This window comes from Vulpes vulpes, chromosome 14 (genome assembly GCF_048418805.1).
Source record: "Vulpes vulpes isolate BD-2025 chromosome 14, VulVul3, whole genome shotgun sequence".
NCBI lineage: Eukaryota > Metazoa > Chordata > Mammalia > Carnivora > Canidae > Vulpes > Vulpes vulpes.
The window spans coordinates 51,136,969-51,160,623 of NC_132793.1; the positions used below are offsets into that span (position 1 = coordinate 51,136,969).

Genomic DNA, 23,655 nt, shown 5'->3' on the forward strand with positions numbered 1-23,655 from the left:
TACTAACTCAGATTCAAGAGGTAGGGTACAAAATGTATAATTTTTGAAACTTCCCCCATGAGATTCTGATAATCAACAAGATTTTCAAACTACTATTTGAGAGCGCTACTTTGGGTATGCTCATTCAACAGTGTGATCTATTTGCCCTAAGCACAATTATGATGCTATCCACAATAAATAATGAAATTATTCTCCTTACCTTGGATACATTGCTGACATAATTCATTTGAACAGTACTTTCTTTATCAACTTGATTACAAAGGTTCTGTAAAGTAGATGCATATTCTTTATCACTTTTTATTCTCAGGGCCATAAATTTCTTCACTGTTTCCAGTAACCGTAATTCCCAGTCTTGCAATTTTAGCACAGCTTCATGTGAATTCTTCAGGTCACTCCCAAACCCCATTTTTGTAAGGCACTGTCTTATCCACCACACTGCGCTGTGAGCCTTCTAATCAGCACATATCTGTGTATGTAAACAGAAGAAAAAAAAAGTCTTAAAAGGAAATTTATCTTCAAAGGAAAGTTATGGCCTATTTTTAGGGTAAAAAAATCACTACAAATTAATGCTTTCATCACCCAAATATCAAGAATGAGATGAGGATGCCCATTCTCACTGCTCCTACTGAACACAGTGCTGGAGGTTCTAGCCAGTACAAGGAGATCAATGAAATAATCTCCATGGAAATTGAAAAAGAAAGAAGTGAAATTATCTTTATTTACAGAGGACATGAGATTGTATAGAGGAAATCCTAAGGAATGTAATAAAAAAGAAGTATTAGAATTAAAAGTGAGCTTTATAAGATCACAAGATACAAGATTGATATATAAACATCAATTGTATTTCTTTTTTATTTTTTAAGATTTTATTTATTTATTCATGAGAGACAGAGAGAGAGGCAAAGACAATTGTATTCGAGGCACCCCTCAATTGTATTTCTTTACACTAGCAACGATCAATCTGAAAATGGCATTAAAAAACAATCCTATAGGGCACCTGGGTGGCTCAGTGGTTGAGCGTCTGGCCTTTGGCTCAGGTCATGATCCCAGGGTCCTGGGATCGAGTCCCACATTGGGCTCCCTGAAGGGAGCCTGCTTCTCCCTCTGCCTATGTCTCTGCCCCTCTCTCTGTGTCTCTCATGAATAAATAATAAAATCTTTAAAAAAAAAATCCTATACCCAACAGCATCAAAAAGATCAAAATAGGAATAAATTTTATAAAATACATTAAAAACCTGTGCTCTTAAATTTACAAAATATTGTTAAAAGAAATTAAGGAAGACCTAATAGACCTAAATAAACAGACTCATGTCAATGGATCCAAAAGACTTAATATGGTTAAGAAAGCAATCCCCTCCCATTTGACCTACAGATTTAACTTAATCCATACTAACATATGGATTTTTTTTTTCAGAGATTGAAAACGTAATTTTAAAAAATCTTGAAAAAGAAGAACAAAGCTAGAAGGCTCATACTTCTTGATTTCAAACTTAATAAATAGCTACAATAATCAAGACATTGTGGTACTGGCACACAAACAGACAGAGATCAATGGAATAGAATGGAGGGTCCAGATGTGAATCTTCACATTTATGATTTTCTACAAGGATGCCAAGTCTTTTCATTTAGAATAAAAAGTCTTTCAACTGATGGTGCTTGGACACCTGGATTTCCACATGCAAAAGAATGAAGCAAGATGCCTTCCTTAGGCCATACATAAAAAAAATTTAACTCTAAAGGGATAATAGATCTAAATATCAGAGCTAAAACTATGAAACTCTCAGAAGAAAACATAGTAGTAAGTCTTTGTGATCTTGGCTCTGGAAACGATTTCTTAGATATGATACCATAAGAAGAAGCAACAAAATAAAAATATGTAAATTACATTTAATCAAAATTTTAAACTTCTGTACTCTACACATCATTAAGAAAGCGAAAAGAACACAGAATGGGAGAAAACACTAGCAAATACTTATTTGATAAGGAACATCCATCTGGAATATACAAAGAATTCTTACAACTCAATAATAAAAAGGCAGATAAACCAATTAAAATGGGCAATCGACATTTCTCCAAACAAGAGTTGCAAATGTCCAATAAACACATGAAAAGATATTCAATATCATTAGCCATTAGGAAAATACCAAACAAAACCGCAATGAAATACCACATCACACCACTAGGATGGATGTCTTTAATCAAATGACAGATGATATCCAGTGTTAGAGGCTGTGAAGAAATGATAACCCTCATATACTACTTGTGGAAATGTAACATGGGGCAATTCCTCAAGGTTAAAAGCAGCTATGATATGAACTAGAAATTCCACTCTGAGCGAGGAATGAAAACATATGCCCACACAGAACTCATACATCAATATTCCAGCAAAACTATTCATAACAGTTACAAAGTAGAAATAATCCAAATATCAATCAACTGATGAATGGATATATAAAACACAATATATACATACAACATAATATCAGCAACGAAAAGGAACAAAGTATTGATAGAAGTTACAATATAATCAATCAACTCTGTGAACAGAATAAAAACCACTGAACTATACCGTTTAAGTGGGTGAATTCTTCAGCATGTGAGTTATATCTCAATAAAGTTGCTTAAAAAAATCACTACAGCATAACTTATAATCATCTAAAGGTCAGTTCTCAGAAATTTCTTCAAAATATCTTGCTTGTTTGCTATAAATCCCGAAAACTATGATAGCATTTATTTTGTTCTCCAGACTTCTAAAATTTCAGGCAATGAATCTTTCAGGGCCTGTTAAAAGAAATGAAAAAACACACTTCTTATTTTTAGTTCTGGCTTATCCATACCAGAAGTCACTTTGTTAATTCAGCTGAGATCCTCTAAGCCATAGAGGAAAAATGAAAAGAGTTTTATGTTTCTAACCTCAGTGGTAACATCTAAAGAGATGGTAAAAATATGGGTTTTCCAAATAGAGAACAAATCACAATTTCTTCCCAAGAGAAAACTGTCGTTTTATGATCAAATAAGTAGAGGAGAGAAAAAAAGTTTGTGGAAAACTGTACTACATCAAAGTTCCTGAAGTAGCAACCAGGTCCAACCAAATGGACCTTAACATAATTAAGTCAATACAAAGTAATGGACTTATTCACTTTAATGTGGAATAAGAGAATTCCAGTTTTTTTACTTTGGACGTAGTAGCTTTAAAAATTTTACTTTCATACAGTGTATCTTTATAGGACACAAAAGTTTACAAAGAAGATTTTTCTATTATTTTACCTACAGCTCATCTAAGCCTTAGTAAAGACACATTCTACTTCAACCTATGTTTTCAATGAAAAAATAAGAAATTATTTTTGAAACCAATGAAATGTGAAATATTTTCCTTTTTTTAGAACTATATCAGGATCCCTGGGTGGCACAGCGGTTTAGCGCCTGCCTTTGGCCCAGGATGCGATCCTGGAGACCCGGGATCGAGTCCCATGTCGGGCTCCTGGTGCATGGAGCCTGCTTCTCCCTCTGCCTGTGTCTCTGCCTCTCTCTCTCTCTCTCTCTGTGTGTGTGACTATCATAAATAAATTTAAAAAAAAATTTAGAACTATATCTGAGGGGCACCTGGGTGGCTCAGTGGTTGAGCATCTGCTTTCGGCTCAGGTCGTGATCCCACAGTCCTGGGATGGAGTCCCTCATCAGGCTTCCTGCAGGGAGCCTGCTACTCCCTCAGCCTATGTCTCTGCCTCTCTCTCTGTGTCTCTCATGAATAAATTGATAAAATCTTCTCTTTAAAAAAAAAAAATTAAATAAATAAATACATCTGAGTTTGTGGTTCATTTTATTCTATAACTTGGGATAAATATCACTTCTACTTCTAAATACATCTAGCTCTCATCTTAACTTTGATAATTTTTTTTCTTCCATTATCAGGAACTTCAAAAGGATTATGAAGAGCTCAAAAGGATAAAGAGGGAACTAGAATCTAGCAGCTATACGAGAAACACTCCAGCCCATCCTAAAGGCAGTAATTCTAGGTCTAGAAATATAAAATAATTTCATTTATAGTCCACTCCTTAAGGAATGACAAATGATAAGAATTTTAAAAACGACTCCTTAAAAAATTAACACCTCTTCTAATTGTTAAATTTGTAGAGATTATAAATACTTTAGAAATTAAGGGAATGATATCCTACAATTTTTTCCAATACTGTCAAATGACATAAATACAACTATTTGTTTCAGTAGTGTTTAAAGTCATAATAACAGAAGAAACAGAAAGATCCATCAAAAGGAACTGACTAGGTAAATTACAATCAAGTCTGCTGCATCTGATTGTAATGAAACAATCCTAGGCAGTGCCATTCAAATCACAGTCTATGTGAATGTGTTCAGTGTCCAACCTTTACAATCATATGTGGTAGATGTGATCATAGTATATTCATTCAGTGGAATATCATTCAGTCCTAATAAAAAATGACAAAATCTTTTGTGTATTGATCTGGAACTATCATTAAAAACTTCTAACTGAAAAAAGTGAGACACAGAACTTACATCGTATAAAAAAGACAAAGAATGATAGAAATAAACTTTCCTTGTAAGTATAAAATATATTTTATATTTTATATATGTAAACATAAAATATATTTATATTTCATGAAGAACACGCAATGGCTGGGCATTGGAGTGGGAGAGGGATTTTTCATTATATTCCCTTTTGTACATTTGACTCTTGTGCTGACTATATTCATACTACCTTTTCAAAAAATAAATTAAAGAATTTCTGAAGAAAATAATAATAATAATAATAATGAAAGCTAGATTAGCCCAGAAAAGTTTCCTAGAAATACCAAGATTTGAGATAGGAGTGGAAAATGACCATAATTTAGATTATAAAAAGTCAAAGAGGAAATGCATTCCAGGAAGTAGGAGCAATATGGGACAAAAGAAAAAAAAAAGGAATATGAGGATATGAGGTAAAGCTAAGAAAAAAAGTCTCCAAAATCAAGCTATATGTGGCAAGTGATAGAAGATGCCATACCAGTTTTCCTGCTATTCCACTGTTCAGGAAACTACTAAGGATCAAATTCCTTGAATTAATCGGTTTTAAAGCAAAATAACATGGTCATGAATGTGATTTTTTTTTTTTAATGACTAATTTACTGGTGCTAGTTACATAAGTATGTTCAGTTTGTGAAATTTCATCAAGCTGAGCATCTGTGATTCAGGCACTTTTCTAACTGTATGTTACAGTAATAAATATAAAGAGGGACATAGAAATATATTTTAATCTAATAGAGCCATAAAATAGCCTGAAGAAAGAGGAAAAAAACATAAAGTGAAACCTAAGATAAAGGAATAAGTCATAGCAATATATAACTTGAAAAATGAGATTCCACAACTGACAATATCAGTGAGACTTAAGAAGAAAGATTCTTGACTTGGTGTATCAATTTAGGGAACAGAAGAGAGACAGATGATCCAATGACAACTTCAAAGCTTTTAATAAGAGATGTTGACAATTGGGATGCCTGAGTCGCTCAGCGGTCGAGCATCTGCCTTCGGCTCAGAGTGTGATCCTGGAGTTCCAGGATCAAGTCCTGCATCAGGCTCCCTGCAGGAGTCTGCTTCTCCCTCTGCCTGTGTCTCTGCCTTTCTCTCTCTGTGTCTCTCATGAATAAATAAATAAAATCTTTAAAAAAAAAAAAAAAAGAAAAAGAAAAATGTTGGCAAATACCAATGGAATTGGAAGAATGAGAATACGGAACTCCTTAAAGAAAAAATAAAAGAGATTTGGTAGAGTTACGGATACCAGGATGAAAAAGAAGATATTCACAATGCCAAATGTCAGAGAAAGATGTGAAATTTGCAAAAAAAAAAAAAAAAATCATTATTGGAATGTGGGGATAAATTTGATATTGTGAAGCAGTATCTCAGAAGCTCCTACCTCTAATAACTAATATAAAGAACAAAAAACTGCTTTTAAGAAAGATCAAAAATTTAAACATATCATCAGTAAATAAAGCAAATACCAACTTCATGCTACAAGTTTCACAGCACGGTTTCAAGGAAAAGAAAGAGAAAATTCTGGTGCTCTGTGTACTATAGCAACGTGCCCAATACTACCCCAACTTCCAGAAGACTTTCTGAGGAATCAGAGTTAACAAAATCCTGAGAATTCACACTAGATACTCCAATATGAAAAGAAGCAGCCAATCTAGTGAAAGTCAAAAAAATACCTGAAGAGAGAAGCCTCCCTGCACCAGGGCAGAGCATTACAAAATGTAGGTCAGCCTCAGCTTGCCATACACCAGGCTCTGTGAAGAACTGGTGGATGAAATTAAATCCAGGAGAAGAAGATGTTTATGGAATTTCATAAGAGAAAGTGAATCGGAGAGCTCCCAACTAGGCCAAACTCAGCCCCAGCCAATATCTCTCAACCACCTTCATGCTCCTACAACAAAGAAACCAAAATTAAAAGCAGCACCAAGCTTCTGGTACAGATAAGATGACACAGAACATTTTTCCCAGTTCCACTGCCCAAGACATAGCTATATACACAGGAAATAGCACAAGAGACTACCAAAGAAGAACTCTGGAAGAGGGACAGAAGGGAACCTCCGCTGGCCCTAGGACTAGAAAAACAGCACAGAGGCAGAGCGTTTCATGTTCTCCGCACCCAACAGAAGGTCACTGAGACCCAACTTTTCCCAACCTCCCGTTTAGTAACAAAAGGCAGCCCATCTACATAAGCTAACTCCCACAGGATGCAACAGAAATCACTCTGATGACAGTCAGAGAGCCAGACCCTACCAAAAAGAGAAATTATGAGCCCCACCAAAAACAAAGAGCCACGAAAAGCACTCTCCTTACCTGCTAGCCTGAGAATCCCCTTTCCACCAAGAGAAACTGTACGAGGCAAGAAGAGCCAGCAACAGCGACCCAGCTATCAGGTCAGGAAGCCTCCTCGTCTTCTCAGGTCTGGGGATGTCCCTCCCCATCCAAGGACAGCATAGTGGGCAAACCGAACCAACAAATGGATCTGAGCTGAAACTGCTGCTAAGACTTTCCTCTCCTACCCAGAGCCAGTGGGACAGCCAGGGGGCACAGTAAGGAAATTCTACCTTAGTTCTTTTCTACCAATAGATACCTAAGTGGCTCAGCCCATGAAAAACATCTTCTACTCTGTAAGGCAGCACCGCAGGAACCTGTGGAAGTCCTAGTTATATTAGACAAACAAAGCAAACCAAAATAACAGCACAAAGACTCTGACAATTAACTGTCATTGAAACCACAACCCATAAAAATAGGCCAAAAGGTCTGCATGCTAAACCTAAACAGAGGGACTTCCTGTGAATACAAAACATTGAAAGGGACCCAAGGGTCTCTGACATTAATAGATAAAATATCTAAGATTCAATTGAAAAATCACTTCTCATACGAAGATCCAAGAAAAACCACAACGTGAATGAGAAAAGACAATCAACTAATGCCAACATTGAGATGAACTGGATTTTGGAACTATCTGAAAAGGATTTTAAATCGGCTTTCTTAAATATGCTTCATCAGTTATAAATTCTCTTAAAAACAAATGTAAAAATGGAAAATCTAAGCAAAGAAATAGAAGTCATAAAAATAACCAGATGGAAATCACAGAACTAAAATAATGCAAAAACAGGAAGAAAAAACTCACTAGATAAGCTCAATAGAAGAGTGGAGATGAAAGAGGATATAATCACTGAGTAAGGAGAGAGCCATAGAATTGAACCAATCCAAACAACAGAGAGAAAACAGACTGACAAAAAAGAATAAAGCCTTGGAGACGTGTGGGACAGTGACAAAGGATCCAACATTTATACCACCTGAGTTCTGGAAAGAGAGGAGGAAGAGAGTGGGACTGAAAGATCATTCAAAGACGTATGTGCATCTTGGGGAATAAGCTAATATAAAGTTACAGAAATCAAGACAGTGTGATCTTGGTAGAGTATAAACAAAGAATCAATGCAACAGAACAGAGAATCCAGAAATAGACCCATACAAATATGCTCAACTGCTTCTTGGCAAAGGTCTAAAAGCTATTCAATGGTACTGGAGCAGCTGGTGATCTACAAGCCAAGAAAGAAAGAGAGAGAGCAAGAGACAGACAGACAATCTTGACCTAACACCTTAAACAAAAATGAACTCAAAAGGATCATGAACTGGGACACCTCGATGGCTCAGGCGTCTGACTCGATCTTAACTGTGTGACCTGATTTTGGCTCAGGTCATGATCTCAGGGTCATGAGATCAAGCTTGCACTGGGTGTGCAGCCTGCTTAAGATTCTCTCTCTGCCTCTTCCTCCCTCTGCCTCTTACTCCCTTGCCATCACGTGAGCACAAGTGTTCTCTTTCTCTTAAAAAGAAAAAAAAAAAAAGATCATAAACTTAAATATAAACATAAAATTGCAAAACTTCTAGAAAAACTTCTTGGCATAAAAGCACAAACCGTAAAAAAGAAAAATCAAAAAACTGGAAGTAAAAAAGACTTTAGCCTGTGAAAGCCCATGTGACCAGGATAAAAAGACAAGCTACAGACTTTGAGAAAATATTTGCAAAGGATATATCTGACAGAAGACTAGTATCTAGAATATAGAAAAATCTCTCAAATTCAAGAGTTAACAATAACCACAACCCAACTAGAAAATGAGCAAGAGACATGAAGAGACATCTCACATAAGAGGATATGAAAATAGCAGATAAGCACATGAAAAGATATTCAACATAATTAGCCTTCAGGGAAATGCAATTAAAACTACAATGCGAGGGGAGCCTGGCTGGCTCAGTGGTGGAGCACGAGACTACTGATCTCAAAGTCATGAGTTCAAGCCCAGTGTTGGGCATGGAACCTACTTAAGAAAATAAATAAAATTATTTTAAAAATTATTAAAAGAAAATAAATAAAATTGTTTTTAAAATTATTAAAAGAAAATAAAATTACTAAAAAACCTACAATGAGATAGCACTATACACTTATCAGAATGGCTAAAATAAAATATAATGACAAGACCAGGTGGTTGTGGGAACATGAGAAAAACCGGATTACTCATTTGGTGTTGGTCAGAAGACAAAATGGTACAGCCACTCTGGTTTTTGATAAAACTAAACATTCAACTACATTATGACCCAGCAACTGCATTCTTGGACATTTATGCCAGAGAAATTAAAACATATCCTCATACAAAAATCTGTACACAAATGTTCATAGCAGATTCATTCTTAATAGCCCCAAACTGGAATCAGCCCAGAGATCCTTCAATGAGTGAATATATACGACCCACAGTAAAAAAGGAAAAATTGATATATGCAACCACTTGGATGAATCTCCAAGAATTCTGCTGAATGAAAAAAGCCAATACTGTAGGATTCCATTTATATAACATTCTTGAAATGACAAAATTTTGGGAAAAGGACAGAGTAAGGGTTGCCAGGGTTTAAAGCTTGCAAAACAGAGTAGGGAAAAGTCATGAAAGAGGAACACAAGGGTTTCTTTTTTTTTTTTTTTTTTTTTTATTTATTTATGATAGTCATACAGAGAGAGAGAGAGAGAGGCAGAGACACAGGCAGAGGGAGGAGCAGGCTCCATGCACCGAGAGCCCGACATGGGATTCGACCCCGGGTCTCCAGGATCACGCCCTGGGCCAAAGGCAGGCGCCAAACCGCTGCGCCACCCAGGGATCCCAACACAAGGGTTTCTATTAGTATTAGTACTGGTACTTTGATGGTGGGTGGATACATGAGCCTAGACTGGTAATAAAATTTTATAGGACTTAATACATACACAGCAAATGAATACAATTAAAACCAAGTATAATTAAAATGCATATTTCTATGAATAACATTAGTGGAATTTGTCAATGTTAATATTCTGGTTGTCATCTTATACATAGTTTTGAAAATGTTATCAATAGGGGAAACTGAACAAAATGTACCAGGGATTATTATTTCATACAACTCCATGCGAGTCTACAATTACCTCCACAGAAATTCTAATTTTTAAAAAAAAGTAACGCCCAAATCTCAAAGTATAGCTTGGAGGAAGAACAACATGTGGAGAGGGGATCACAAATTCAGCTACATTCTTCCATTAATAATAGGAAAGAGCTGCCCATGTTAACCCTAAGAAAGACGAAAAAAAAAAAAAGGCAAGGAAAGTATACAGTTATGCTGCAGCCACAAATTACAGAGAGAGACATAGACATAGAAGGGATCAGACGGGCTGGTATATCAAGGACTGATCTGTCATGTGAGCTGCAATCCATCAGGGAAGTCCTCTGCTCTGTTCCCCCCCCCCCGCATGTAACTCCAGTCCTTAAAACTGGGCCTTGCATGCAGTTTGCAATAAAAAAAAAAAACTGTTGAACGAATTAGGTACACACAGCACTGGAATGCTACACCCATTCTCTCATGCCCCACAGTCCCTACGACTTCTCAGTCTTCATTCTTTAGAATACTTGATAATACTAGCTATTAATTTTACAACCCTAACCTAACAGATTCAAATTCCAACCCCTTTGCCTAGCAGTCAAAGCCAGCCAGCCACACACAACCTTCCGCCCTCAGCAACAGAATCACACCTTACTGCGCAAGGTTCCTTAAATGTCTCTGTGTCTTTGCAGATGTCCCTTCAGGCTGCAGGCTTTTCCTCCCTCCTCTGCCTGAAGAATTTTCCAGAGTGAAACTTTAAAGTAGTACTCTCTGTGGAGGCTTCTCTGGCTATCCCCACAATCAGAACCACCTGGGGCCGACTCCGCAGATCTCAGGGGTCAGGTATGTATCTGTGATTAATATAAATACTTCTCACGGTATACGTTAGCTATTTGTTGAAATATCTTTCTCCCACTAAACTATGAAACGTCACATATTTTTCATCTTCGCATCACTGGGGCTTAAGTTACGACCCAGGATACAGTAGGCATTCAATTTATTGCAAACAATTTCAAGAGTAAAGCCATTTTTTAAGAGATTTGTACATGAAATTTTAAAATAAAAATATTTATAATTTAGTAGATAGTAAGTACAAATCAAGCAGGAACAGTATTAAACAAAAATGCATGCATGTATTCGTAAAGATGTCTACTTTAAATAGCATCTTTTAAAAAGTGAAGATAATGAAACTAATGAATTATTGACTATTTAGGTTTATTTAAATTAATTTTATTCAGCTTGTTATTAAGAATCAAATGAGTTATGCTGAGTTTTCAATTTACTATAGTCATCAAAAACTTTAACCATTAAAAATTGCTATATTTTCAAAAATTAGAAGTTCATACTGTATAAAAGAAATCCATACATACTTTTAAATAAAATAGGAATTTATTAAATAGCAAAATATAAAACAGATAACTAGTTTCCTTGGTAGGATAACAGAATTCCCATAGTATTTCTTAAGTATAAGGGTATATGCAAGTATTTACTCTAACATGTCTCCTGTTTTTAAACTTTTCTCTTTACAACGGGCAATTTCTAGGTACTGTGAGAATACAGATGGAAATATTGTTTTTATGTAGCATAAAGAAATTTTCATCTGTATTGAATATTCTTTCAAATAAGATTCATTTATTTTTAACATAGATGATGTCTTATGATCAAATTATTTTATTTTAACATTGACAAAGAGATTCAAATATACCATGGAGTTATGCTGATTTTTAAAAACCTACAAATAAGTGAATAAAAACTATGTAATAGAAAGAGGAAGTATTTCATTCTTCCCCCAAGAGATATTTTCACAAGCTAGCAAGAAATTCAGCTGAGTTGGAATTTATAATCCTTGACTCATAAAACCCATCAAAATCAGTTTATGGTTCAAATTACTTTATTAGTATGTTTGCTCACTGATAAAGCCTATATAAAATCATTTATCAGTTAAAGTACAAATGTAGTTATCTAATGGTATTTCTTACCTTTCCTAGGTTTCAATACTGACAGAAATCAGAAACGGTGACTCTATTGGAACAAAATATTAAGCTGCCTGCAGCAAGACAAAAACAAAGTCAGCCACCAAGTACGCAACTAATAGATTTACAAACCAAAAAACTGATGTCATATGAATACAAAGTAAGCTGTTTTTTTCATAAGCAGTTATACAGGCAGGAATGAGGAGTCACCAAAGTTTAACTATAAAGACACATCATTCATTTCCAGTTAATATATGCTGACCTTGGCCACCTTACAGATTCAGTATTTAAAACTCCTCTCATGCTTTATTTGAAAGTGTTGCTTTTAGCTTAATTTAAAATAAAAGTTAATTTAACTGAAACAGCACTGGGTTGTCCAGCCAGCCTACTGGAACAACATTAACGGATAATAATATCCGACTGAGAAGGAACACTGCCCGATCTATAGACAAATGAACAATATGTTTGTTTCTGAATTAACTACTTTTTAATTTTAGAAATGTATGTGAAGTACTGACATTTAAAATTATTTGGGGAGAGAAGAATTATTAACAGAATTTTTTTTCTTTGTTTTAAAGTACTAATATATATCAGTAGGCATTTATTGAGTAATTCTGGGAGAGATCCTATTAAGGGTACAAAAATAAAATTCCAGTTACTGTCATCAAACAATTTACGGTGAACTAAGACTAAACAGACAACTTCATAGGTAACGATGATACACGTCACGTCATTCAAAATTCATTCAGCAACGTGTACTGAACATCTATCTATGTGTCAGATATATGTCTCAGTGCTGGGAATCCATAAGATTATAGTCCCCAGTCTCAAAGGCCCACAAGTTCCTAAGGGTAACGAACCTGGAAATAAACAACTGTCCTATCATCCAATAGGTTCCCAAAGACAAATGTGTTATAAACTCAGCGGGGATACACAAGCGTGCGCACTTCTAGAGGCGATCCAGGAAGGCTTCACAGAAGACAAAAGCATGAGGCATAAAGTGCTACAAAGACACAGAAAAGGGAAAGAGCTCAGCTGAGTAGGAGAGCTCCAAAAGGCTTTTTAAGAAAAGAACGTCATGTCACAACATCTACCTGTATCACATGGTGCCCCTTAAACACACGTTATACCTCACTTACACCTCAGGAAAGCTGGAGAGCATTTCCTAATTTAAAAAGAGGGAGAGGGGGAAGCCTGGGTGGCTCAGCGGTTTAGCGCCGCCTTCGGCCCAGGGTGTGATCCTGGGAACCCGGGATCGAGTCCCACGTCGGGTTCCCTGCATGGAGCCTGCTTCTCCCTCCGCCTGTGTCTCTGCCTCTCTCTGTGTGTGTCTCTCATGAATAAATAAATAAAATCTTTAAAAAAATAAAAATAAAGTAAAAAATAAAAAAGAGGGAGAGGGGGCAGCCTGGGTGGAACCCAGCAGCAGTTTGGAACCGCCTTCCGCCCAGGGCCTGGTCCTGGAGACCTGGGATCAAATCCCACGTCGGGTTCCCTGCATGGAGCCTGCTTCTCCCTCTGCCTGTGTCTCTGCCTCTCTCTCTCTGAGTCTCTCATGAATAAATAAATAAAATATTAAAAAAGAAAAAGAGGAAGAGAACCTCTCCAACAAGCCTTGAGGGATACCTAAGAAGAGAGCACATATACATGTGTTTATCTGCAAGTGTGTATGAAGGAGGTGGCCCTGGAAACAGTTCTGGGTAACTCTACCATTTAATAGCTGTATAACTGCACTTTAATTAAACTTCTGGGGGATCCCTGGGTGGTGCAGCGGTTTGGCGCCTGCCTTTGGCCCAGGGAGTGTTCCTGGAGTCCCGGGATCGAATCCCACATCAGGCTCCCGGTGCATGGAGCCTGCTTCTCCCTCCGCCTGTGTCTCTGCCTCTCTCTCTCTCTCTCTGTGACTATCATAAATAAATAAAAATTTTTTTTAAAAAATTTTAAAAAAAATTAAACTTCTGGAAGCCTGATTTTCTTATCTTTAAAATTGGGGTAGTAAGGATGTCTGTGTGGCTCAGCAGTTGCGTGTCTGCCTTCAGTTCAGGGTGTGATCTCAGGATCCAGGATCGAGTCCTGCATCAGGCTCCCTGAATGGAGCCTGCTTCTCCCTCTGCCTGTGTCTCTGCCTCTCTCTCTCTGTGTCTTTCATGAATAAATAAAAATCTTTTTTAAAAAATAAAAATAAATAATAATAAAATTGGGATAGTAACACCTACTTTGCAGGGTTGTTATGAAGATTATAGGAGATAGGGTATACAACGTGCCTGGCTTTGGAGAGACTTATTAAAAAGTAGTCATTACTAATAAAGCATGAGAGAGAGATAGCACCCACACAAGACAGAACATGGAAAAGGAAGTGATGAAGGAGGGTTACTTTCCAAGTAGAAGTTTAAACATAAGCAAGGTCACAAGGGTAGGAAAATGAGGGACATGTTGGTGAAAAATTGTTGATCTGAAGGAAAACGGGAACAAAGATTAAAAACATTAAGTATGGCCACAATGCACACAACCTTGTATTGTCTAAATTGAGATACAACCATTATCTAGACAATTCTTAACCTTTTACTCTTCCTATATGATCAATTATTATAAAAGAGCTCAGTGTTTAAATTAAGGCCAAGCAATTTTTTCCCTTCAAAGAGAAGAGCAATACAGGAAGAAATCAAAATAATTTCAAAATCCATGTCTCCTTTCACATAGGTTCATTAAAGGCACACAGTAGCAGAATGGCAACCATAGAGGTTTTCTAAGTTATAATTTAAATGAACTAATCCAAAGCCAGTTTCTACCCTGCAATGACAGGGCCCCTCACGCCACTGTTTTGTTTTGTTTTTTAAAGATTTTATTTATTTATTTATTCATGAGCAACAGAGAGAAAGACAGAGAGAGAGGCAGAGGGAGAAGCAGGCTCCATGCAGGGAGCCCGACGCGGGACTCGATCCCGGGTCTCCAGGATCGCGCCCTGGGCCAAAGGCAGGCGCCAAACCGCTGAGCCACCAGGGATGCCCATGCCACTATTTAGAATACCGAGGAGAGTCCGTTCCGTTCTTGGCTTCTTTTTATAAGACAAGTCCTTTCTCGAAAGGCAAGGTCTAATTCCCACTCCTGTTCCATCCTTTCTCTAAAGTCTTGTCTTCCCAAGTTGTTCCTCTAGAATTCCATTTAGTTTGTAAATGAACTTCCTGAAATCTCTACCCTTCAACTGCCTACCCTATCTGAAACCTGGATCCCCAAAAACACAGTGTTCACAGGCAGAGGATAAACCTTCCCTACATTGTACCACCTCTACCCATGGGGCTGGGGGGCTTGGGAGGTAGATGGATGGGTAATATTATCCTGATTCCCTAGTGCCACGTCCAAATCACTGCCCTTCCAATCTCATTCAAAAATCTCTTCTCATTCAGCTCTACCAAGTCCTACCCCACCTAGCTTTGTTGTCTCCAAGTCTTCCTTTCAGTCTCCAGTCTCCACCTGCCCCCAAATCTTATTCTCTAACCCAACTCATATCCTCATCCATGGAAATTTTAACCTCTATAGTCTTTCTCTTCTCCAAAGATCCATTCAACCCAACTTCATTTCAACCACCCACTGCTACTGCCCATAGCCTAAATCCTAAACTGTTTCATCTCTGCAAAGGTAAACTTTAAAATTCTAGTTTTAGGCCATAACCTACTATGTACCATTCTTCCAGTACTGTTAACTATTACCACATCCACTCTTTAACCTCTAAAAGATCTCCAGCCACCCACTGATTGAAGTATATTCTCTAAAATTTATCAGGACCCCCATATTCTCTCCCTTTAAGGGTGATGCCACTGATCATCCAGAACTAGGATATTTTTAAAAGTAAAATGAGGTGCTGTTCTTTATTATTCCAGAACTGTCCCAGGCAAACTTGGGCATGTAACTTCCCTACTTCTTTCCCTATAAATATTAAATCAGTTGATTTTCCCTGACCTCCTATCTTTCTATTGCATTTGCCCTAACAACTTTCAGCTCTGAGTCAATCCTTCTTCATTTCCTCTAGCCATTTTTTTAAAAAAGCTTTACTAATCAGTACCTTCAGGACTGTGTTCATATCACCTACTCCAGATGGCTTCTTGGCCTCTGCCCTTTGTTATAATACCACTCAGTAATGACGGGGTGTCCTATTCACAACTATCTTCATGTACTCAATAAATCTTAAAGTTTTACTCTATCTCTTACGTGTTTATTCTACAATGCATAAGAAAAATAATTCCTTTTATAATTTCAGGTAGGTTAAAGAAGTCAAAAAGAAGTACTTCTAAATCAAAGCAATTATACTAATATAAATTAGCAGGTATTTTTCTTATTCTGAGCTCCTTAAATTTTATCTTCCCTATATATCCAATTGCTCTGGTTGTATGCTATTACTCTCTGCTGGTGTTTCTGTCCTCCTATATATCCAAAAAATTTTGGAATTATATGGAACATAGATAAAAATCAAAGGATAAGCAGGAAAAGCAAATTTCAGAACATGTACATCAATGACCTATTTTTAAAATTATACAAACATAAACATGTGCTTCTAAATATATATTTTTTTTCAAAAACCAATTTGATATAAATCAAACTGTTAACATTAGCTACTTCTGAAGACTGAGAACTGGAATAGTAAGAAGAATGTCACTTTCTATTTTATCTATTTCTAATTTGCATATTTGTTATAAGCATGGATCTGTTTTATAACATAAAAAAAATATAAGGAAAAGACTTCCCAACAAACTTTTTTTTTTTTTAAGAGATGTTTTCATGCATGTGTGTACAAGCATGTAGTCAGAGGGACAGAGGGAGAGACTCTCCAAGCAGACTTCCCGCTAAGCACAGAGCCAAATGCTGGGCTCAATCCCCAAACCCATGAGATCATGACCTGAGCTAAAACCAAGAGTCAGGAGCTTAACTGACAGAGCCACCTAACCACTCCCCAACAAATATTTCAAGACTGAATATTAAGAAAGTAAAGATCAAATTTCACAGATGGAATGCTTAATATTAAAAAAATGTTCTCTTTCAAATATATTTATTTTATTTACCAAATGACAACGGTGCTTACATCTTCATGATAGCTACTTCTCTGAAAAATCTCCCAATTGTATCACGACTCAAACAGTGCTCTGGTTTCATCTCTGTCCCTATCCTAGTCTCCTAAATGAATTCCAGCTCTAACTGAGCACCTCAACAATGAATCAATCAAACCAGGTCCAACCATTACTGTGGTTGCCCAGCAAAGGAACCTGTCTTTTTGTACTAGGGCTTAGTAAAAGTCTTCCATTCATTCATTCATTTATCCAATAAGTATTTATTCAATGTCTACAATATGCCAGGCAATAAGTGAGGCCCTGGGTACACAGAGATTAAAAAAAAAAAAAATTTGGCCACAGCCTCAGGGAGCTTACTATATAGGCAGTTTTAACACACGGCAATAACTGCTATAAGGGATCCCAGGATAAAGTGTAGTAAAAGCACAGAGTATAACCTAAGCCCGGCTGGAAAAAAAAAGGAGAAGGCTTCACAGACCTCCCTAAACCACCATGAGTAGTCCCTTCCTCACTGACACTTTTTTCTATCCTCTCAACCAAATAGGACTCTTCCCCTCTTTAAAAATGCTGTTTACAAGTTCCTCCTACTCCTTCCCCCCAAAACACCACTTGTTCCTAAATGCCATATAACACTTAAAGAAAACCAACCAAATCTGTAAAACTCAGAAGCGAGCAAGAAAGGAGAGAATTGAATGCCATTCCACACAAGCACCAGAGAGGACCTCTTCATGCTTAGCTCTGGTTGTCTCTACTAACAGGTTTATTCATCATTCGCATTTTAATCTGCTTCCTGCTTGAAACTGGGCATTTTTCAAAGACAGAACCTTAGACTGATACTGCTTTATAACATCCATGGCAACTAGATATACATTCCTAGGTATAACCAAGTGGTTAGAAGGTGGGAGTGGGTAATGGTGGGTAGTGGAGGAGCTCCTTCAGACTTCTGTTGTTTTAAATGAATTTCATTTGCTGACTGGTGTCAGTGGATCAAATACAACATGGATCTCCCACAGTTTCCTTATCTTTAATTAAATGCAACCAAATGTAAAAACCTCAGCCAATGTCTACTTAATGATGGAATGACAGTTTTTTTTAAAAAGCCTGGAATTAAAAAAAAAAAAAAAAAAAAAAGCCTGGAATAAACACTTTTATTTCTAGCAACCTCTGAGAACTGGAAGGAAAAGAAACAAATTGCAAGTAAGTTTTAGATGAATAAGGTTCAAAGGAACCAGGCAATTCCCAAGAAAGACATTAAGTATACACAAACTGTATCTCTTAAAGAAAATATAAATCATGAAAAACAAAAAAGAGGGACTGTTCAAAATTAAAAGAGAATAAAGGAGACATAAGAATCAATTGCAATGCATGAAACCTGATTGACTCCTGGATCCAAAATTCTAAAGAAAAAATTTTAGGGACAATTGGGGAGATCTGAATAAGGACCATTATGTTTAAAGATATTCTTAAATTAATGTTAATTTTCTTATATGTGATATTGATATTATAACCATGCAGGAAATTATTAGGATAGGCATAATAAAAAATTTATATTATCACAATCTTTCTAATATAGTTTTAAATTATTTTAAAAATATAGAAACAGGGCACTTGGGTGGCTCAGTAGGTTAAGCGCCAGGCTCTTAATTTTGACTCAGGTCATGATTTAGGTCAGGGTCCTGGGATCCAGCCCTGAGTCAGACTCTGACTCAGTACAGAGTCTACTTGAGTTTCTCTCCCTCTGCTCCTCCCTTCCTTGCACTCTCTCTCCCTCATTCTCTCTAAAATAAATAAATCTTCAAAATATATAAATATATATTAATCTTTAATATATATAAAATAAAGCTATAAAATATATATAAACATGTAATATATATATAAGGACATAAATATATCTTTATTAACTTTTTATTATATTAACTCCAGAAGTATTTAATATATTAACTATATTTTTATATATAAAACTTATATATAAACTACATAATTTATTAACTTATATAAATATAAAAATATAGGGACGCCTGAGTAGCTTAGAGGTTGAGCATCTGCCTTCGACTCAGGGCATGACCCCAGAGTCCGAGGATCAAGTCCCACAACAAGCTCCCTGGAGGGAGCCTGCTTCTCCTTCTGCCTGTGTCTCTGCCTCTCTGTCTCTTATGAATAAATAAAATCCTTAAAAAACAATCAAAAGTCATAGAAATTAAAAGGCACCACGCAAGGAATGTAGGCAATGATAGTATAACAGCACTGCGTGGTGACAGAGGGGAGTAGCTACACTTGTGGTGAGCATAGCATAATGTATAAACTTGTCGATCATTCTGTGGTACACTGGACACTGATGTAACACTGGGTGTCAACTACACTCAAATCAAAAAGATTTTTAATAAAATAAAAACAGAAAGTCATATAAATTAAATTTCAAGGGAAAAAGCAAAACAAAATATTAACCAGTACATATTACAAATTTGCCAGATGGTTTTATTTCCAGCACTAACATTATTTCTAACATTATAATTAATTTCCCTTTCGGTGAAATAACCAATCTTTGACATAATGGCAAAGACAGTTGTCTAAAAGGTTTCTGGGCATGATGCCAGCATCCAACCAGTTGCTCAAAACCCAAAAATCTCAGAGTCATCCTTCAGAATGTTCTGTTTCCATACCCAAACTATTCAAAGTCCCACAAATTCTGATTCAGATGCGTTTCAAATCCATCCACCTCTCTGTTCCATGTTGCTGGCACCTTACCAGGCCACCGCTATCTCACCTCCACTCCTACAACTGCCAGCTTTCACTTTTACCTGGCTGGTCAGTCCATTCCTCACACGACAGCTCAAACGATGATATCATCTAGAATAAAATACAAGCTTCCTACCAAACCGTTCAAAACCCTGCATATTTTTAAAACCTCTTCCTACCCTTCTCTGCCTCTCTCACTAAGTCAACAACACTGGGCTTTTTGATGTTCCTCAAACTCACCAAACTCTTGCATAAAGTGCTTGTACCCCCTATTCCTTCTTTCCCTCCACCACCCCCAGCTTTATTAAGATATTACTGACATACAACATAGGTAAGTTTTAAGGTGTGCAACATGATGACCAGATCTATGTATACAGTACAAAATGATTACCCCAATAAGGTTAACATCTCTATCTCTCCACATAGTTATGATGGCATGTGTGTGGTGATAACATTTAAGATCCACTCTCTTAACAAATTTCAAGTACGTAATACAGTACTGTTAATTACAGTCACCCAGTTGCACATCAGATCCCCAGATCTTATATAAGCTATAAGGATGGAATGTCAAGCTTATGCATCATCATGTCCCCAGAAGCAGCAAACTGCCTGATACTTAATAGAAGTGTATTGATATACAGCAAACAAACGAATGAAACAGTAAATGAATATATGACTTACTGAACAATGTGACTAATAATGCTATTAACTGAAATACAAAAACCAGAGGAGGAGAGACTGTTTGGGAAGAAAATAAGATATACTGAGTTTGGTGTCAGGTGGTTGAAAATACAGGACTAGTGGACACACAAGCTGGAAAGGGTTATAGATTGGGATTCTGATGATCATAAATGTTAGCTGAAAAAACCAATAGTTATATCGCAAATGAGACAGAATTCAGTAGGATAAATGACAAAAAATACATAACTGAAATAGGAAATGGTGGAGTAAATAGAATAACACAGACACCACAAAATCAAGACAAGTCAAAACTCTTTCATGGTTTCAGAGCCTAGCAATTCACAGAGTGAAGTAATCCTACCTTACTACTGTTCATTGCTGGTCATATCTTAGCTAAAGCAGCAGGTCCATGTTGAAGGATTACACATTAGGGATGAGGAAGACCCTTGAGAAGATGTGCAGTGGAGTCTCACTGGAATGACTACAGGTCTGGCCAGCAAACAGGAGCTGCAAGAAGAAATTCAAGGAGTCAGCAATGTTCACTATGGAGAAAAAGCGAAAACACACGCGTGGAGCACACAGGGCAGGCTACCATCGGAAGTCAGCCGTGACGGTGTATCAGAGTCACCGCGATAAGAAGAATGCTGTATTTACCAAACGTCTCCATCCTGCTTACTCTCCTCTTTCTTCCCACAACCTTCTTGATGAGTAACACGTCTTCCCTTTTCCCCTAACCTAGCCCCTCAGTTTTGAATAGGTAATTCATGTTTTTCTCCATTTTCAGATCATAAAACTAATTTCAGGTTTGAAGCATATCAAAAGCAGCAAGTAAGTACATTTGTTAAAATATTACTGCAGCTTTAAGGAGTAATTAACTACGTAAGAAAACCTCTGAAAGGCTGAGAAGGTTTAGGAAAGATTCTCCCAACAAACTCGTATTGTCTCCAATATGCCTGAGCATGCCAAAGCCTGACTCCTCCATCAGCTCTTCTCTCAATTCTTGTAACTAGGAGAATTCCTAAGGTGCTTCTTGGTCACTCGCTCTCTTCTCTACCACTGACGTCAACATATGTCCCTTACAGCTCTGTCACTGTGCCTCATTTTCTGCCCCAGGGCCTTGTATTTCTAATCCCAATTTCTTGGCTATAAGCCAAGCCCTCCCATTCTCTGAAGCTTCTCTTTCTTGTTTGCCTACTCTTTTTTCCTGTCATTTCCCCTACAACCTTGACTTTCACAAGAATCAGAGGACATTTCATGAAGGTTACCAATAAGATAAGTCCTTCCCTCTGGTCAAGAAACTAGCCAAAGTATGTCGGGAATATCTTCCAAGTCTCCTACTTTTCTAAGCTTTCTGCTCATTTCCAAAGGGCTCCTTCTTGGCCCCCGGACAAGTATATATTGTCCTGTAGATTTGGCAAGGTTCCCAAAGCTAGAACTGGTTGGAAATCTAACCTACACATAATGAGAGTATTATTACATCACTCTTCTTCCATTAAACTGTGACATGATTGAGGACAGGGGTTATCATCTTAACACAGCCAGCATCCTACATAATCCCTGGAACACTGCAGCCACCAAACAAGTAAATACTGAATGAACGAATTTCCAAGGGAGATCATGGCTTTTCCCAACTTGTACCCTTTGGTGTAAAGGAAGGCTTTGACAAGAGTTTTTACATTAAATGATAAAATTCATGACTTTAAAGGATACTTAAATGTGAAAAAAACATTTTTTTAAGATTTTATTCATTTATTCATGAGAAACACAGAGAGAGAGGCAGAGACACAGGCAGAGGGAGAGCAGCTCCATGTGGGGAGCCTGATGCGGGACTCGATCCCGGGTCTCCAGGATCACGCCCTGGGCTGAAGGCGGTGCTAAACCACTGAGCCACCCGGGCTGCCCTAAATGTGAAAATTTTAATCATGCTGCTGTCATTAGTGTATCTTCAGTTAAACCCCTTAGATATAATACAGTAAACCTGATTACTTATAGATCCAAAGAACAAAAGGTGTGTGTACCTAAATGTAATTCTATGTTATCTATTAGATATGGTATATAATTCCACTCCAGAGACACACCCCAAAATTACTGGACAATCCATTTACTTTGAAATTTTTTTAGCCATTTCTCTATCAAAAAAGATAGTTGAAAATACCTAGAATTTCATATTCTGGACCTTCACTGTGATATAGAAAGTTATCTTTAAAGACCTAAGAACAAGAAATGTAACTATTCAACTAAGATTTCATGCCCAACATTGAGCAGTTTCGAGTGTCTTGCTCAAGGAAGCTAGTCAAAACACCCACGTGTTATTTATGTGTCACTCTCCAACATGATGTGTTTCTATAATTTTTATTTTTCAATGAATAAAAACCCTATTTTCCAAAAGATATCAAAATAGTTTGGGTTAAAAAGAAGTAGCAATTTCCATGGCAGCATTTCTTAATGGAACATTTCTTTTTTTAAATGACTATAAACCTATGCGTAAAAACTATATTCTTCGGGTTACCTCCAAGATATTATCCTCCTCATTGGAGCTCAGCAAAAGTTTCTATAGACAAGTTGAAAATGCATAATAACTATTTTTTAATGCACCTTAATGTTCCCCACCAACTTCCCCAGCCACACAGGCTACCATCTTTAACTCACAATCATAGTAAAAATATAGTTCCTATTCCTTAAATGTGCTTCTCTTCATGAGGTAAGAAAGGTAACTGGGGTGCAAAATGTATGGAGACATCCACTCTCAGAGTCATACAAGTGCCACCCTATAGCTGCATGACCCTGAAAGCCAGTCTAAAATTATATGTCTTCGGCGTTTCTCTTGCCTCTCACCCTCATAGCACATACTTCTATTTCCCACCTCTATCCCTTCCACTTCTCAAATAAGTAACACTCAATTGTGATTAACCAAAATTTAATTTCGGTATGCCAAATATAAAAAATGAAGCAATAAATTTAAATATAACTTTACATCCAATTTAAAATCATCTTTTCACAGAAAATTTCTTGTTCATGATGTGGTATTTGGTGGTAAAAAAAAAAAAGTCATAAATGAGACAGTAATGCCTATATATAACAAGATTCTAAGTTGTTGGGATTTTTTTTAACCAATTTGAGCTGCCTGTACATACAAGTGACATAGCTGTATTGTATTTTTACTTCTCTTCTTTTTGTAGTAGCATCTCAATTTTCTTCTGTCAAACTACCCTTCTCTTACTCTAAATGCATGTAGTTTGAGTGGCACTAGCATTCCCAATCTC

General features: G+C 36.8%; 1 protein-coding gene across 12 annotated transcripts in view; it reads right to left on the reverse strand.

Annotated features, from left to right (window-relative positions):
• The window catches only part of FER (FER tyrosine kinase), a 434,834-nt gene that overhangs the window by 387,499 nt on the left and 23,680 nt on the right, over positions 1-23,655 (reverse strand). For 8 of the 12 annotated variants that reach the window (XR_011997006.1, XM_025992805.2, XM_072736630.1 and 5 more), the window contains exons 2-3: positions 20,754-20,899; positions 200-466 (exon numbers count right to left, since the gene is read on the reverse strand). Coding sequence is in view for 10 of the 12 variants with exons in the window: in XM_025992805.2 (XP_025848590.1) it covers positions 200-406 (207 nt within the window). In the remaining 2 variants the exon portion in view is untranslated. Of the gene's footprint in view, positions 1-199; positions 467-10,592; positions 10,794-11,921; positions 11,990-20,753; positions 20,900-23,655 lie in introns of those variants that run through there. The other 4 variants (XM_072736628.1, XM_072736636.1, XM_072736632.1 and 1 more) reach the window with 2 other exon arrangements.